A 16,732-nucleotide genomic window follows, 5' to 3' on the forward strand; every position below is an offset into this window, starting at 1 on the left:
AGAATGATATTTTCTCTCGTTGCGCAGACACTGCTTTTGGGTGGAGTCAGATTAGGACGGGGGTCAGACCCCAAATACCTGACATTCAGGGCATGCTGGGAGGTGTATATAAATATATATATATATATATATGGCAGGTCACATGACATCCAGTAACAGAGACCCCCAAGGTTCTGCCTTGTAGAAGAGGCGGAGCAGGGCCCCTCCCCTGGTGTAGGAGAGAATGTGGGGTGCCAGGAGTTTGGAGGAAGTGGGGAGCACAGGGATTGGCTGATCATGAAGGGGGAGGGGTATATTGGGGAGCAGTCACTAATGAATGTGCAAGGCTAAACTCACTTGGGGAAAGGGAGAACTGCATGCTGGGAAGTGGGTGCAAGGTGGCCCAAGTCCCAGTTTGTTGGCCAATTAGTGGCTCTGATGTTGCCCTGGGACTGACACTGACAAGCAGAGCTGAAAGAATCAGTAGCCATTTATTAGAATATTAATTAGCTGATTAGCATACGGGGGATTTGGTGCTCTAGGGCCACCGTACAGACATGTGCAGTCAGATCTGTCCCATGCGGAAGAATTCCCAGCATTCCCTCTGTCCCGGCTCCTAACTGGGAAACACTGGATACACAGAGCCCGCCTACTGCTGGTCAATAACTAGGTCCATGGGAAGCCCCACCCACTGGCATAATGTGAGTCCTCGGGGGCGTTACCATCAGTTCTCAGCCCAGAATACAGGGGCACCAAATTAGACAAGTTGTCCCAATAAGGTAACTAAGGAGAAGTTAACCCCCACTTCTAATGATTCAACAAAAAGTCTGAGGGGGAGGAGAAAGGAAAGAGAAGGGGTGGGGCTTCAATAAAGATCACTCAGTCCTGCCGTCTTCCTGGCCTTGTGCATGAGAGCGCGGAGCTGGAACTGCTTGCGGGACAGGAGACGCACGTGCTGTGGGGACAAACGGACACGTCAGCTGGACCCAATGTAACCCCACTGGGAGGAGCCTATAGTTCAACCCAAAGAGTCTGGAAGGGAAGGAACAGTTATACCTGCTGGTGCCTCCCCATAATTAACATGACCCCCCTGTTACATAGCCCCGCCTCCCTATGAATAACATGACCCCCCTGTTACATAGCCCCGCCTCCCTATGAATAACATGACCCCCCTGTTACATAGCCCCGCCTCCCTATGAATAACATGACCCCCCTGTTACATAGCCCCGCCTGCCTATGAATAACATAACCCCCGTTACATAGCCCGCCTCCCTATGAATAACGTGACCCCCTCTGTTACATAGCCCCGCCTCCCTATGAATAACATGACATGATGGTTAGTAAATGACCTTGAGGAAAACGTCGAGGTCGATGACGCCGCGCCTCAGGGCCTCCCCCAGGTAAAAGATGGTGTCTTCGATGGCGTTCTCCTCGGCGTAGAGATTAAGGATCTGTTTATAGAGGGGAGCGGTGGGGACAATCACTTCATCAATGTCTCTGTATTCCGACTGACTCTCCATCTTCTCCACCACCGCCCCCAGCTCCTCGTCCTTCTTCCTCAGGGTCTCAATGTTCTTATCCACCTCTGTCTGTGGGGGCAAACCAAACGGATCAGTCACTACCAGGTGCCCCAAGGAGCAGTATAAGGGGAGGTGCCAGTGGGAGGGGCATCAGGGGAGGCACCAGTGGGAGGGGCATCAGGGGAGGTGCCAATGGGAGGGGTATAAGGGGAGGTGCCTGACAGACACTAGGATGGAGCTGCCTTTGCAGATGGTCTTTAGTTTGGAGCCCCAAGTCCCACTCACCACTTCCTGCTCCAGGCGTGTGACCATCTCCTCCAGCTTGTGGTGGCCCTTCTTCAGATCCTCCTCTGTGCGTTTCAGGGCATTGAGCTCGGCCTGGGCCCGGTCCATCTCCTCCTTCATCCTCCATCTCAGTTTGTCACTCACAGCCGAAATGAGAGAGGCCCGAATTGTGTCCTCCCCGATGGTCCCGTCCCTGGCAGGGCCTGCAGCCCCCAATGACATCATTATCCACCAATTATCATTATCCACCAATCACTTCATTATCAACCAATCACACGCAGCTCAAGCAGTGAGAGCTGCCACACTGATATTATTTCAGTACAGTAAGGAATTGGGAGGGGGGGGAGGAAGACATGAATGAGCTGAGAGGGGCACAGGTGAGAAGGCAGGTGGCAACGGGGGGCAGCAGCAGAATCTCCCAGGTTGGATCGACCGTGACCCTTGGCATTTTCCCCCTGTTCTATATTTAGCTCAGCTTTGGGCTTAATGTCATTATCCGGCTAAATACGGCTCTGACCTTTATTCAGCAGCCCCCGGGCAATGGCCACGGTCTGTCACAAGAGGGTGGAACTGAGCCCCCAGCACTTGTGCAACTACAACAGCTTTATGTTTCTATAGTTACACCCAGGGAGTTACAGTCGCACACAGACCAACAGAAACCCAGGGAGTTACAGTCGCACACATTCTGTGACCACTTAAAGGCACAAGGCTGCAATAAGCTGAAGTGGTGAGTGTGAGTGACAAGACCTGGAGGAGAGGAGGAGGAGGAGGGGGCAATACAAATCCTGAGACTCACCAGCGTTAGTGACGGGGGGCTGGGCTGCCGGGGGCTGAGGGAAGATCTGGGGGCCGGATGTCGGTGGGTACTGCCCGGGCGCTGGGTATGGGAACCCTGTGTAACCACTGAAGGGAGAGAAGAAAGTCCATTAATTCTGCACAACAGGAGACAGAGTCACCAGGGATCCCAAAACTTACACAGAGACATAAAGGGGAAGTAAAGACTAGCAGTGCTTCTGTGGCCGGCAGTCAATGATGAGTGTAAAGGGGAAGGTAATGCTGTGAATGTATAAAACCCATCAACATTGGGGTCAGGAACATCTGGAATCCTGCTGCATTTTCTCATCTAGTATAAAAAATCGGACCCCCTTACCCTCTCCCACGCAGTCTATTGTCCCCTCCTACTAACCTCGCCTCTCTCCCCCTCACCCGCCCCTCTTCCTGACGGCTCCTACTTACCCACTGCTCTCCTGACTGCGCCTCTCTTGTAAGGCCCTACCTGTCAGTGCAGGACATACAGGGTTAAGTTCTCCTCTTTGGAGGCAGAACAAACTCGAAATGGATTTTCAGGCTCCTCCTCTTCCTGCGTCTCCCTCTATCGCCAGTTTTTCATTTGTCCTGCTCCGAGGCAGACATAGGACACTTACCTCCTCACCTTTTTTCATCTGCAACTGGTGAGCTCTTAAAAAAGGGGAGTCCCCTGTATAGCTGTGAGCTCCCCTGGTTTAATTGAGCCCCATTAGCTATTCAGGGACAGGCTTTAGGTGTTGGCCCTATGTTTTTGCTCCGTGTAGAACGGATTCTGCAGAGCGTCTGGCAAGAGCCCAATCTGCAAGGTGAGCCCCTTTCCTCTGGGAGATCTAGTGCCGCATTCTCTATTATATTGTGTGAGCCCCTTGGCCCTGTGTGTGCTCCACTTCAGGATGACCCTCGACATTCACCTGCACCACCAGAGCATCCGATGGAAGAGCTTTCCTGGAGATCCTGGCAGTCAATGCTTGTGGTTCATCATTTAGGTTGACTTAGATCCACTTAGACCCTTCTCTTCCTCAGCCACAGCACAAGAACTTGCCGCTTCACCGCAGTTTTCTCCAGGTTCATCCAGTCCAGCACATCATTCACCACAGCCTAAGCCACCAGGCTCTTCAGCCCATAGTGATCCTAATACGGATCAGCAATGTTGAGTTTATGGGATAGCTCCAGTCCCACATTAATTCTTCAGTACAACAAGCGGTAGAAAAGCAGACACAACACCACACTCTCACAGACTTCTAAGTCTGACTCTGATTCTGAATTTCATGACAGCAACCTGATTCAGAGAATTCTATATCAGACAGGTCCTCTACTCCAAAGCAACCAGATGAAATCAAGTTACTAATAAAATACTCGTGTGACACTCTAGAGATCAAAGAGACACAACTACCAGTCTCCAAGTTAGATAAAGTTTTGCCTGAAAAATCCAGATCTTTCCCAACTAGCCGGTCAATTACCCAAATTATTTCAGAATGGTCTGATAAACACAATACCATTCACAATACTCAGTAGTGGAAGAACTTAAACAAATTTAGGATAAATCTCCCAAAGTGGACTTCACTATTGTACGCCTATAGAAACACAAGACTACCGTATGAGGACACGGGTTATTTTCACGATCCTATGGATAAGAAAATGGAGTCAGCAATTAGACGTGACTTCACTCACTCAGCAGCCATATTGCGCCCAGCCTCGGCATCTCTCAGTGTAGCAAGTACAGCTCTTTTCTGGTGCCAGGAATCAAGAGTTTCCCCCCTAAACACAGACACATCAGTAGTGCTGGATAAGCTCAGCTTGGCCCTCTCCTTCCTCAGTGAGGCTTCACTAGATATTACTAAACTGAAGCTGCAGTGGGGCTTCTATAACGGCTCATAGAGTGATGTAGTTGAGACAATGGTCAGGGGAACCAGCATCCAAGAATAGATACTTGGGTACTCAAGACTATTTCAGTGGGTCACAAAATGTTTTTCACCAAATTTCCACCAAAACACAGATTCGTTCCATCCAAGACTTCATCAGAGCCCACCAAGGTGGTGGCCACCGCCAAAATTCTCCACGACCTTCAAGAGAAGGGAGAAGTAGCTCAGGTACCACTCAAGGAGCATTTCCAGGGTTTCTACTCAAATCTTTTTTTAGTCTCAAAAAAAGACAGTGGTTTTCGTCCAGTCCTGAATCTGCAGCCACTTAAATTCATAAAATATCAGCATTTCAAAATGGAATCTATCCGCTCCATCACTACATCTATACAAGTAGCAGCGTTCATGACCAAGTTGGATCTCAAGGATTAAAACTTACACACACCCGGACCACCCCAAATTCCTCTTCACAAAGGTCTTAGGGGCACTAATATCGATAATTTGCTCAAGGGGGAATATGCAGATTCCCATATTTGGACGACATCCTGATCTTCGCAGACTCACTCAACAAGATCAACCGCGACACTCCGTTTTCCATTCACCAACTAAGACAGCGCGGGTGGATCATCAATTACCAAAAGAGCATCCTGACTCCCAACCAAATCCTTCCATTCTTGGGAATGGTAGTGGACTCGCAACAACAGTTTTTATTTCTCCCAGTAGAGAAGATCGTCAGATTACAGTCAATGATTTCGACACTTCAACCCGACACGGTAACAGGATTTACGGTCCTCAAACTACTGGGCCTCATGGTATCGACAATAGATGCAGTGCCATTTGCAAAATTCTCAACAATCAGGGAGGCACAATGAGCACAGGTGCAATGAAGGAGATTGCCAAAATACCAACTGGGCCGAGGAGCACTCAACCCACCCTCAGTCGCAACACATTCGATCTGGGAGAATGGAAGCTAAAAACGTCAGTTTTCCAGATGCTCAAAGAACGATGGGGCACTCCTTGTGTGGATGTCATGGCATCTAGAGACACCAACCAATTTCCAAGATTCTTCTCCAGGATCTGGGACCCAATGGCAGAGGCTATTGACACGCTAGTTACACAATGGTCCTTCCGGATGGCTTATGCCTTCCCACCCATCCCAATGGATCACGAAGATCAGACAAGAACATGTCCTAATAATTGTCATAGCTCCCGCCTGGCCTAAATGCAGTAGTTTGCAGATGTGATGGCGATGCTAGCGGACCAACCTACCTGACTACCTCTGTCTCCGGATCTACTGACTATAGGTCCATCATGGTACCCCAAGATCCACAAACTGAGCCTGGCGGCTTTTCTATTGAATCCCGTATCTGGGAGTGGAAAGGGTTTTGACTGAGTGTAATTCACACATTATTAGCAGCAAGGAACCCTTCCACATGTTAAACCTATCATCACATCTGGCGTATCTTATTCTCCTGGTGTGAGGTACAAGACCTCACATGGAGTAACTGCCATTCCCCACAAATTCTTAAATTGTTACAGTCAGTTTGTGGAACTGCAGCTGAGCGTCACTTCTCTCAAACATCAGCCCCGGTGGTTCTATTCCTGACACAATGGACTCTTCTTCTAGAGCTTGCAACTTCATAAGTCAGGAGTCCAGTCCCTTCCTGGTTCCTCAGCATCTTATCTGAGTGGGACTAAACGTGGTCTTTCCTGTAGATCACCATGGCTCAAGTTCCATCCTGACAAGGCAGTATTTTGTACAAATCCAGCTTCATTACCTGAGGTAGTCACTGCATTCCACTTAAACCAAGATATTTTAATTCCGGTTCTTCGATCTCAAGAACCGGACTGTCAAATAGAATTTTATTACATTAGTAGTTGGTGCCCTCAAAACCTATGTTGAGAGAAGTAAATCCATTAGACAAAGAGACATTATTCATTCTGTTTGGGGGCCACAGGGCGGAATATCCCACTCCAAGAGATCCATAGCTAGATGGATAGTAGAATCAATTTCCACATCTTATACCCTTACTACTCAGGGCCCATCCCACAAGGAAGGTCATGCCTCCTGGGCCTACCACCAAGAGACTTCATTAGAAGCAATATGTCAAGCAGCTACATGGGCATCACCTCATACATTTTCTAAGTTCTACAAGTTTGATGTTTTCCATGCTCAGCAGTCGGAGTTTGGCAGGAAGGTGATAGAAGCAGCAGTAGCAGGTAGTTCGCTTCCTCGTTGCCCAGTTATCGTATCCCAGTCATTTTTTGGTATCGATTTTTCGTTGTTCTGTACACTTTTTGGACGGCTTTGGGACATCCCCATACGTCCTGCACTGACAGGTAAAAGGAGATTTGCTTACCTAGGCCCGTACCGTCAGTGAAGTGTGGGTGCCGGTTGCTGCCGTTCCGTAGTTAGATAGGGAGTTAGTTCTATGTATTCCGTGTGTCTCCATTCACAGACTTTAAATCAGCTGAGGGAAGGAGGAGACACAGGAAGAGGAGGAACCTAAGAAAGCACTTAAAGTTTGTCCTGCTTCCAGAGAGGAGAACTTAACCCCATGGGTCCTGCACTGACAGTAGGGGCCCACAAAAAAGAGATTTACCAGGCAAAAAAATCTCCTTACCATGGCACAAAGGGTCCCTACCCACTCCCCCCGCTAATACTCATATCCCTTCACCCCTCTCACAACATCAGCACCCCTGGTGCACCTTACCTGGGATTGGCGGGGTGAGCAGCGGGTGGGTAGGGGGGAATTACTCCGGGCATGTAGGAACCTGGAAGACAAACATAACAAACCACTGAGTTTTACTGGAGCACTGGCCCGGTCACCCCTATGTGGCACAATTATTAAAGGCATATGCCCCGGCTGCAGATATATTACACAGGTGCTGAGCATGCTGGGAGCTGTAGTACAGTAGCACACTGAGCCAGAGAAACCATTAGGACCAATTATTTCATGACAATTCAGATGATGGCCATTTCCCCCAACATAATTCCCTGCCAGTGAAGGAGAGAAGCCAATGAGATAGTGGTGCTGTTCTGCTGGCCCATATCCCAGAGTTGGGGGGGACTGGCACAGATATGTGTGGGCACCTACCAGATGAAAAGCTAGACTCCCCCTTTATTTTATGGAGCAGACAACACAACGTTGCACCTGAACCCCCTAAACACAAACAAACTGACTCCATGAAACAGTAGAGTCCTTTATTGAGATACAGACATACAGACATATAGGCCTCACAGTGATTATGGCAGCCCCATTGCTCAATATCCACTCAATACATAGGGGCACATAAAGCTGAGCGCAATTTCCCCTGTCACTGGGGGGAGCTGAAGATAAAGTGCTGTATATTGGGGGGTGTATGGCAGCCCCATTGCAGTGAGCAGAGAGGGAGCCTTAGACCCCTGTGACCTGGTTTAGTTTGGGGGTGGGGGTCAGGGCACCCCAAATCCCCCAGGATCATCGCTCTCAGTCCCAGGGTCCGTGTGCGGGGGATGGGCTGGCACTTGGGGAGGCTGCTGTGAGGAGTTGGCTGGGGGGCTGTTTGGGGCACAGGGAACAGACTGCAGCTGCTGGAAGCCCTCCCGGATTGTGTCCCCCAGACTAGAGAAGGAGGAGTTTATGAGGCTGAGGGTGTGGAGGTGCTGTCGGCGCTGTTCCTGTAGGAGGCCATTGATGCACAGCTGGAGGCTGCGGTATTCATGGCGGTGTAGCTTGGAGAGGGTCTCTAGACGGGCAATGAGGGTCTCTGTGGAGACATCGGGCATCACTGTAGGAGGGGATTCCTGCAGGGACGGGGGCTCCTCTTGCTCTGTGGGGCTCATATCTATGGGGGTCTGTATGGCAGATTCCTCTTCTGTGGGGTCCCCCACCTCTTCCATTGGGAGGGAATCACTTACAAGAGGGGGCAACAGGGAAACCCCCAGCAAACCTAGTGGAGATATTACACATGCACCTTTATTATTGGCTCCGTGTATTGCCCCCTGCCTCCAGTCCCACCTCCCTGCGGGCACAGCCCCGGCACTGCTTGGCACAAACACAGCCAGAGAAACCCCTGCTGCTGCCCACGGCATAAACACACAAAGTAGTGCCGACTGTGTCTGCTCAGGTCCCACCCAGAATTCCAAACATATTTCAGCAGCACTCGGATATAGTGAACGTTCAATTTATTTGTGCAACAGGTCAAGCAACGTTTCAGGCTTAACCAGCCCATTAGGAGCTCAATAAAGGGTTAGTTAAGCCTGAAACGTTGCTTGACCTGTTGCACAAATAAATTGAACGTTCACTATATCCGAGTGCTGCTGAAATATGTTTGGAACCCTGCCCAGAGCATGTCACCCCCTGATATCCAACAAGCAGAGAGTGAGAGCCCACCCCTTGCTGTGGGCATAGAAGGCGGGTACACACAGCTCACATGCCCTCAGTGGGTGCAGGGAGTTGCCAGGTCAGTAAGGGGTGCAGGTTGCAGATATATTGGGGAATTACTGATATGAGGGTTAATACATTGCTCTCTTTTTTCTTATATGTGGAAGGCTTTTATTTCTGGTCACCAGCTTTTGTTTATGCCAAACAGGGTAAATCAGGGGTGCATGTAGGTAACACCCCAAATATTGCAGATTTCCAATCCCTCACTGGCAGCTGAGCTGTTCATAGAGACATGCAACTTGGATATACTCCCCAAACTTTTCTGGGGGGCTTAAAGTGCCACATAAGCCCCAGATATGCCTCACACTAAGCACCCACTGACCCCAATCCTATACAATAACCCCAAAACACTAGGTCAGAGAGCCCCCACACACTGACCCCAGAAAGCAAGATAACCCCCCCCCCCCCGACACTGGGACAGTAACCCCAAAACCCCCACCCACATACAGGGACCAATTGTTGTGGGAGAGACAGGTCTCCCCTCAGCAGCAGCCAATCGGTTCTTTTGAACTGTAACATTATGGGAAGTGAAACTGTGAAGCTCCAGCTGATAATGTACTACAACTCCCATGATCCTAAGTCACAAGTGCACACTGCTAATAGCACTGCTGCATCAATACAACTGTAAGTTAATGAGGTTCAGTATGGGGGGGGACTAGACACATGTGATACATGGGTGGGTTGGTAGCAGTAGGAATAATGAAAGATACTCACTATTTGGTGGTCCTGTTGCCGGGTACATGGGGTACGGAGCAGGAGCAGTAGAGCGGGAGAAAACTGGAGGCTCCTCTCCAAAAACAACAATGAGAATTTGGATGAGTCCCAGTAAATCAGATGGAGGCTGCAAGAATAAAATCAAAGATCAGCAGAATTACCCATCCCACAGCCGGGTCATCTCTTCTGGGGCATTCCCATGGCACAGGCCGGGCACACTGCTGGGGTATAACCATTTAGGGATGTGCCGTATATACTATTTTGGATTTGGCCGAACCCCCGAATCCTTTGTGAAAGATTTGGCCGACTACAGAACCGAATCCTAATTTGAATATGCAAATTAGGGGGGGAAAGGGAAAACATTTTTTACTTCCTTGTTTTGTGACAAAAAGTCATGCGATTTTTCTTCCTGGCCCTAATTTGCATATGCAAATTAGGATTCGGGTTCGGCTGAATCCAAATCCTGCTGAATTAAGGCCAAATCCTGGATTCGGTGCAACCCTATCACCATTACACTCAGGGAGGGTGAGACTGTGCTATAGGGATGATACAGGTAGGGGGCGCTAGTTACACCAGAAACAGAATCAAGGGAAGATGCTACTTACGTGTTTCCACTCGTGCAGATATGGCAGATAAATCTTGCCGTTGGCATCAACGTGTTTGCCCGTTTTGATGGTCATGGTACTGGTGGGTTTTACAAAACAGATGGGGGGGTTGAAGGGGTAAGTGTCCAGGAGCCACAGGCATATTGGGATGTTATAAGTATTCCCTGCAGGAGAGGAAAGAGTTAAATGAAAGCAGATGCACAAGACAAACCCCAAAGGATTCAACTGGGCCCCCAGCAATTTACATTCATTTTCTCGCCGTTACAAAGATATTAGTAGTTTTAGACGGCCAGTACCGGGTGAGATCTGATTGGTTGAAGTGCCTCTCTCAAGCAGCAATAATCAGAGCAATAAAGAAATGACAGGTGCAGACAGACAGACAGACAGATCTCAGTGTTTCCTGTGAGTGGACAAAGAAATGTGGGGGAGGGGGGCAGTTGTGCAGCACTTACCTTTATAGGGCACAGGAATTGTACCCGACAGGCTCAGCAACTCCCTGGAAGAGCCATCGTTAAACACTGGAATGAGAGAAAGGCAAAAAGTGAGGGAGAGAGAGGGCAGTAAATCAGTGACTTGCACTTAGCAGATGCAACAAACTGCTCCCTATGGATCAGGCCACACAGGAGACAACACAGCGAGGGGCATGTGCTACTTTCATTGGCACAGAGGGGGGGCATAATGACTCGTTACTGGGGGCCGTCACAGGTGTGACACTCTTTTAGGGCTGGAGACCCCTCAGCAACTACCCATCTATTGTAGAGACTCACTGTCACTAGTGGGCAAACTCACTGCAATAAACTCAGGGGCACAGGTACAGCCACGGAGCAGCACCCCACTTCTTTATCGCTTCCCTTATATTCTAGTAAGGGTGTATAAAGTATAAGCCCCCCCATATTAGACACCTTCCATAGGAGTCCATGATGGCCAGTATTAGGGTATAGAGGAGAGGCGCAGCACCCCCATATTAGACACATACCATAGGAGTCCATGATGGCCAGTATTAGGGTATAGAGGAGAGGCGCAGCACCCCCATATTAGACACATACCATAGGAGTCCATGATGGCCAGTATTAGGGTATAGAGGAGAGGCGCAGCACCCCCATATTAGACACATACCATAGGAGTCCATGATGGCCAGTATTAGGGTATAGAGGAGAGGCGCAGCACCCCATATTAGACACATACCATAGGAGTCCATGATGGCCAGTATTAGGGTATAGAGGAGAGGCGCAGCACCCCCATATTAGACACATACCATAGGAGTCCATGATGGCCAGTATTAGGGTATAGAGGAGAGGCGCAGCACCCCCATATTAGACACATACCATAGGAGTCCATGATGGGCTTGAGGTCTCTGTAGAGGGAGGTGACATTGAGAATTTCTCGCACTGACAGGTCCCGGTATTTGTACTGAGGAGAGAAGGGGAAAGTCACTGTGGCTCAGGGGAATTATTGTGGGGTACACAAGGGGGGATTGGGGTATTCACCAAGGTGGGGATTGGGGTACACAAGGGGGGATTGGGGTAACATCAAGGGGGGGATTGGGGTACACAAGGGGGGATTGGGGTACACAAGGGGGGATTGGGGTACACAAGGGGGGATTGGGGTACACAAGGGGGATTGGGGTACACAGGGGGGGATTTGGGGTACACAGGGGGGATTGGGGTACACAAGGGGGATTGGGTAACACAAGGGGGATTGGGTACACAGTAACGGGTGAAGAGGGACTGGGGTGTAACAGGGGTCAGAAGAGAGAACCCAGGAGAAGAGGGGGTACAGATATAAGGAGTTTTGGGGAGACACAGGGGGATATAAAGGAAACAGCAGGTTGAGGAGGGGGCGGGGCATCTGATAGAGGCGCAGGGGAAACACTGACACCAGTGGGATAAGGAGAAGGTGTTTGGGGAGAGCCGCTATATAACGGGGTCCCGGGGTTAGTGAGGGGAGTAGGGGGGTGTAAGTGGGCAAAGGACGGGCTACTGAATGTATTTTAGAGGCGCAGTCGGTAACATAATTGATTAGAATTTACCTTTCCGAGCATTTTCTTGAGTTGAGCTTCTGAGACAGCCATGGTGCCGCCCGGCTCTCCCTCTGACTGTTTGGACTTTCCCGGAAGCTCCGCAGCTGTCACTCATTTCCTGCTTTGGCTCTGGCGTCACTTCCCTGGATACAGCAGCAGCCCGCTCTCATGAAAACTGTTAATATTCTCTCCTGTACGTAGAGTTGCCACCCGGCCCGTATTTTACCGGCCTAGCCGATAAAACACCTGCCAAGGCGGGGCCAGTATTGCAGTATTGAAATACCCTTTAAAAAAGCCCCTGGCCTGCCCCCAATTCGAAAATAACTTACCTTTTTTCCAGCGCTGTGCGATGTTGCTCCGCCCCTTTTAGCGGCACGCCGCGTAGCCCCGCCCCTTTTTAGTGTCACCCCGCGTAGCTCCGCCCCTGTTGGTACCCGCCCCCACTGGCAGGTAAAAATTTTTTAATAAAGGTTGCAACCCTAACTGTACCCCCTATATTGTATATAATCTCTTTTATACCCCCCTATATTGTATATATTCTCTCCTGTACCCCCCTATATTTTATATAATCTCTCTTATACCTCCTATATTGTATATAATCTCTTTTAATACCCCCCTATATTGTATATAATCCTCTTTTATACCCCCTATATTGTATATCATCTCTTTTATACCGCCCTATTTGTATATAATCTTTTTATACCCCCCTATATTATATATATTTTCTCCTGTACCCCCCTATATTTTATATAATCTCTCTTATACCTCCTATATGTATATAATCTCTTTTATACCCCCCTATATTGTATATATTCTCTCCTGTACCTTTTATATTGTATATAATCTCTTTTATACCCCCTTATTGTATTATATTCTTCCTGTACCCCCTATATAATAATCTCTCTTATACCTCCTATATTGTATATAATCTCTTTTATACCCCCCTATATTGTATATAATCTCTTTTATACCCCCCTATATTGTATATAATCTCTTTTATACCGCCCTATATTGGTATATAATCTCTTTTATACCCCCCTATATTATATATATTCTCTCCTGTACCCCCCTATATTTTATATAATCTCTTTTATACCTCCTATATTGTATATAATCTCTTTTATACCCCCCTATATTGTATATATTCTCTCCTGTACCTTTTATATTGTATATAATCTCTTTTATACCCCCTATATTGTATATAATCTCTCCTGTACCCCCTATATTGTATATAATCTCTTTTATACCTCCTATATTGTATATAATCTCTTTTATACCCCCTATATTGTATATAATCTCTTTTATACCCCCTATATTGTATATAATCTCTCCTGTACCCCCTATATTGTATATAATCTCTCTTATACCTCCTATATTGTATATAATCTCTCTTGTACCCCCTATATTGTATATAATCTCTCTTATACCTCCTATATTGTATATAATCTCTTTTATACCCCCTATATTGTATATATTTTCTCCTGTACCCCCCTATATTTTATATAATCTCTCTTATACCTCCTATATTGTATATAATCTCTTTTATACCCCCCTATATTGTATATATTCTCTCCTGTACCTTTTATATTGTATATAATCTCTCTTGTACCCCCTATATTGTATATAATCTCTCTTGTACCCCCTATATTGTATATAATCTCTCTTGTACCCCCTATATTGTATATAATCTCTGTTATACCCCCTATATTGTGTATATTCTCTCTTATATCCCCCTATATTGTGTATATTCTCTCCTGTACCCCCTTATATTATATATATTCTCTCCTGTAACCCTCTATATTGTATATAATCTGGCCCTCGTTGCAAAATGTTTGGACACCTCTGCCCTATGTGGCTCAATTCAGAAGTAAAGAGGTTTAAGGGAAGGAGAATAAATCATTTAATAAGTACAAGTCAATCACTTCCCACAGAGATGACACAGAGAGACTTGGCCTCCATATTTATTGAGGGTAATGAATAGGACAATAGGGCACTAACCACAGTGAAGTAATTGCACCAAGTTATTGTGGGAACAGGCCATTAATATTCCATATGGGTCAGTTCTGTACATGAATAGTTAACCAACTGATTAATTATTAATGGTGCTAAAATCAAGTCCTATGCAGCGTAGACATTTCATTGGAAAGACTCTAGGCTCCTCCTCTGAGGAACAGCGAGAGCCTCCTCCATGGGTCCTGATTGGCTTCTCCTTAAAACAATGTTCTAGAAAGAAGGGAAGTTAGAATTAGCAGAATAGGCAGGAATATATATGTATGTATACAGTATATCTATCTATATATATATATAACACAAGAGCCATGAATTTCCTGTAAATGAAATCCTTATAAATGTTACATAGTGATGTCATTAGTTATAATGGTACTTAGTGAATTAGTTATAATGGTACTAAGTGATGTCATTAGTTATAATGGGGCTTAGTGATGTCATTAGTTATAATGGTACTTAGTGATGTCATTAGTTATAATGGTACTAAGTGATGTCATTAGTTATAATGGGGCTTAGTGATGTCATTAGTTACAAAGGTACTTAGTGATGGCATTAGTTATAATGGTACTTAGTGATGTCATTAGTTATAATGGGGCTTAGTGATGTCATTAGTTATAATGGGGCTTATTGATGTCATTAGTTATAATTGTACTTAGTGATGTCATTAGTTATAATGGTACTAAGTGATGTCATTAGTTATAATGGGGCTTAGTGATGTCATTAGTTACAAAGGTACTTAGTGATGGCATTAGTTATAATGGTACTTAGTGATGTCATTAGTTATAATGGGGCTTAGTGATGTCATTAGTTATAATGGGGCTTATTGATGTCATTAGTTATAATGGGGCTTAGTGATGTCATTAGTTATAATTGTACTTAGTGATGTCATTAGTTATAATGGGGCTTAGTGATGTCATTAGTTATAATGGGGCTTAGTGATGTCATTAGTTATAATGGTACTTATTGATGTCATTAGTTATAATGGGGCTTAGTGATGTCATTAGTTATAATGGTACTTAGTGATGTCATTAGTTATAATGGTACTTAGTGATGTCATTAGTTATAATGGTACTTAGTCATGTCATTAGTTATAATGGTACTTAGTGATGTCATTTCTGTCACATGGCTCACTGAAACACAATAATAAATAATGTACCCCCTGTTACAAATACAATATCCTTATATTTTACAACAGGGGGTAGATTATTCCCTATGTGTTCTAATGGTCTGTTTATAAGGGGGGGGGGTCTGTTGGGGGGTGGAGCCATTTCTGTTTTTGAGAAGGGTAATGGGGTCAAACCAGCAAATAGAAGGTTGATTGATTGGAAGAAGGAATCCTCACATGCCCCCTTGTGGCTGAAGCCAGAAATACAGAAATAGGGTGTGTATCAGTGATTGCTCTTGAGAGCGGCTGCTCATTTCAAGCTCACTAATTGCATTCTATCCTTGCAGAGAGAGCAGAGAGAGCAGAGAGGTTGGTGAGTTGGATATCTACGGCTGATCCCTGCCCTTGTAGGATGAAGCCTTGTCTGTGTACAGAATCAGAATTCCCAAAAACATTCTCATGGGAAACACAGAGAGGGTCTGGTTACTGATATATTGCAGAATACAGCCCTTACTAATAGCGTTATACCCCCATAACTGCAAGCATACCTTAATAATAGAGCTGTACCCCCATAACTGAAAGGATCCCTTACTAATAGAGTTATACCCCTATAACTGCAAGCATACCTTAATAATAAAGCTGTACCCCCATAACTGAAAGGAGCCCTTAATAGAGCTGTACCCTCATAACTGCAAGAATCCCTTACTAATAGAGCTATACCTCCATAACTGCAAGGAACCCTTAATAATAGAAATGTACCCCCATAACTGCAAGGATCCAATGTGACACTTGCTCCACTGGACCCAGAGCTCCAGTCACCCCCACAATTTGCCATTAACTCCCAGTAGAACAAGTTGCCACCTCACCCCTTTAGTACCGGCCACACAAGCTGCCCAGATAGTTTGCAATTCATTTAGATGCATGCTGCAGACTGAACCGATTTCCAAGCAGCCCTGCAGACTATCCCTGTGGGATTGAATGATGAAGGGGAAGTAACCGTAGCTGAACACGAGTGTAGTTTGGTGCTTTATATACAGACGGCAATGGGACAGTGAGGGAATGGCTTCAGTACTTACACTTCATCATCATATGCCTTGGGGGGAGACACAGCAATGACCAAGTCTATCCAGTCCTGTAGGAGATACACATAGTCACTCACATGCACCCCCCTATCCATTTCCCCTTCCCACCCAGGGGGGACCCCATTACCGACACAGGGTGCCTTTCCCTTCCCATGGAGCAGTGCAAGTAGGCGGGGCATCTTCCACTTACCCCTCCCTTGTTCCACGCTTTCATCAGTGTGGCCTGAGCTTCTGTTAGTGTCACGTCAGCCAATATCTTTCCATTCACAGCCAAAATCTCGTCCCCCTGCACAATGCCCCCTGGGAAAGACACAGGATCAGT

General features: G+C 46.7%; 2 protein-coding genes across 5 annotated transcripts in view; both read right to left on the bottom strand.

Annotated features, from left to right (window-relative positions):
• Positions 1 to 451: 451 nt before the first annotated feature.
• Positions 452 to 12,573, bottom strand: tsg101.L (tumor susceptibility 101 L homeolog). 3 transcript variants are annotated; one of them, XM_041589332.1, is made up of 11 exons: positions 12,546 to 12,573; positions 12,226 to 12,462; positions 11,522 to 11,606; positions 10,649 to 10,714; positions 10,197 to 10,360; positions 9,592 to 9,718; positions 7,165 to 7,225; positions 2,581 to 2,687; positions 1,785 to 1,987; positions 1,329 to 1,568; positions 452 to 934 (listed from the first exon to the last, which is right to left on the bottom strand). In XM_041589332.1, exons 2-11 carry the CDS (start codon positions 12,265 to 12,267, stop codon positions 845 to 847), a joined length of 1,185 nt encoding a protein of 394 aa, XP_041445266.1. In that variant the 5' UTR covers positions 12,268 to 12,462; positions 12,546 to 12,573; the 3' UTR covers positions 452 to 844.
• Positions 12,574 to 14,161: 1,588 nt separating this feature from the next.
• Positions 14,162 to 16,732, bottom strand: part of ush1c.L (USH1 protein network component harmonin L homeolog) — a 35,552-nt gene continuing 32,981 nt past the window's right edge. For both annotated transcript variants that reach the window (XM_041589631.1, XM_041589630.1), the window contains 3 exons: positions 16,601 to 16,710; positions 16,405 to 16,460; positions 14,162 to 14,439 (listed from right to left, as the gene is read on the bottom strand). In XM_041589631.1, coding sequence (XP_041445565.1) covers positions 14,427 to 14,439; positions 16,405 to 16,460; positions 16,601 to 16,710 — 179 coding nt within the window. In that variant the 3' untranslated portion in view covers positions 14,162 to 14,426. The remainder of the gene's footprint in view (positions 14,440 to 16,404; positions 16,461 to 16,600; positions 16,711 to 16,732) is intronic.

This window comes from Xenopus laevis, chromosome 4L (assembly GCF_017654675.1).
Source record: "Xenopus laevis strain J_2021 chromosome 4L, Xenopus_laevis_v10.1, whole genome shotgun sequence".
NCBI classification, from domain to species: Eukaryota; Metazoa; Chordata; class Amphibia; order Anura; family Pipidae; genus Xenopus; species Xenopus laevis.

Bases quoted from the DNA above. Each gene is read 5' to 3' on its own strand.
- tsg101.L (XM_041589332.1), bottom strand. From the start codon at position 12,267: ATGGCTGTCTCAGAAGCTCAACTCAAGAAAATGCTCGGAAAG. The intron at 10,361-10,648 runs GTAAGTGCTGCA...CCTCTCCTGCAG, and splicing joins AATTCCTGTGCCCTATAAAG to GGAATACTTATAACATCCCA. The intron at 9,719-10,196 runs GTAAGTAGCATC...TTATTCTTGCAG, and splicing joins ATCTGCACGAGTGGAAACAC to CCTCCATCTGATTTACTGGG.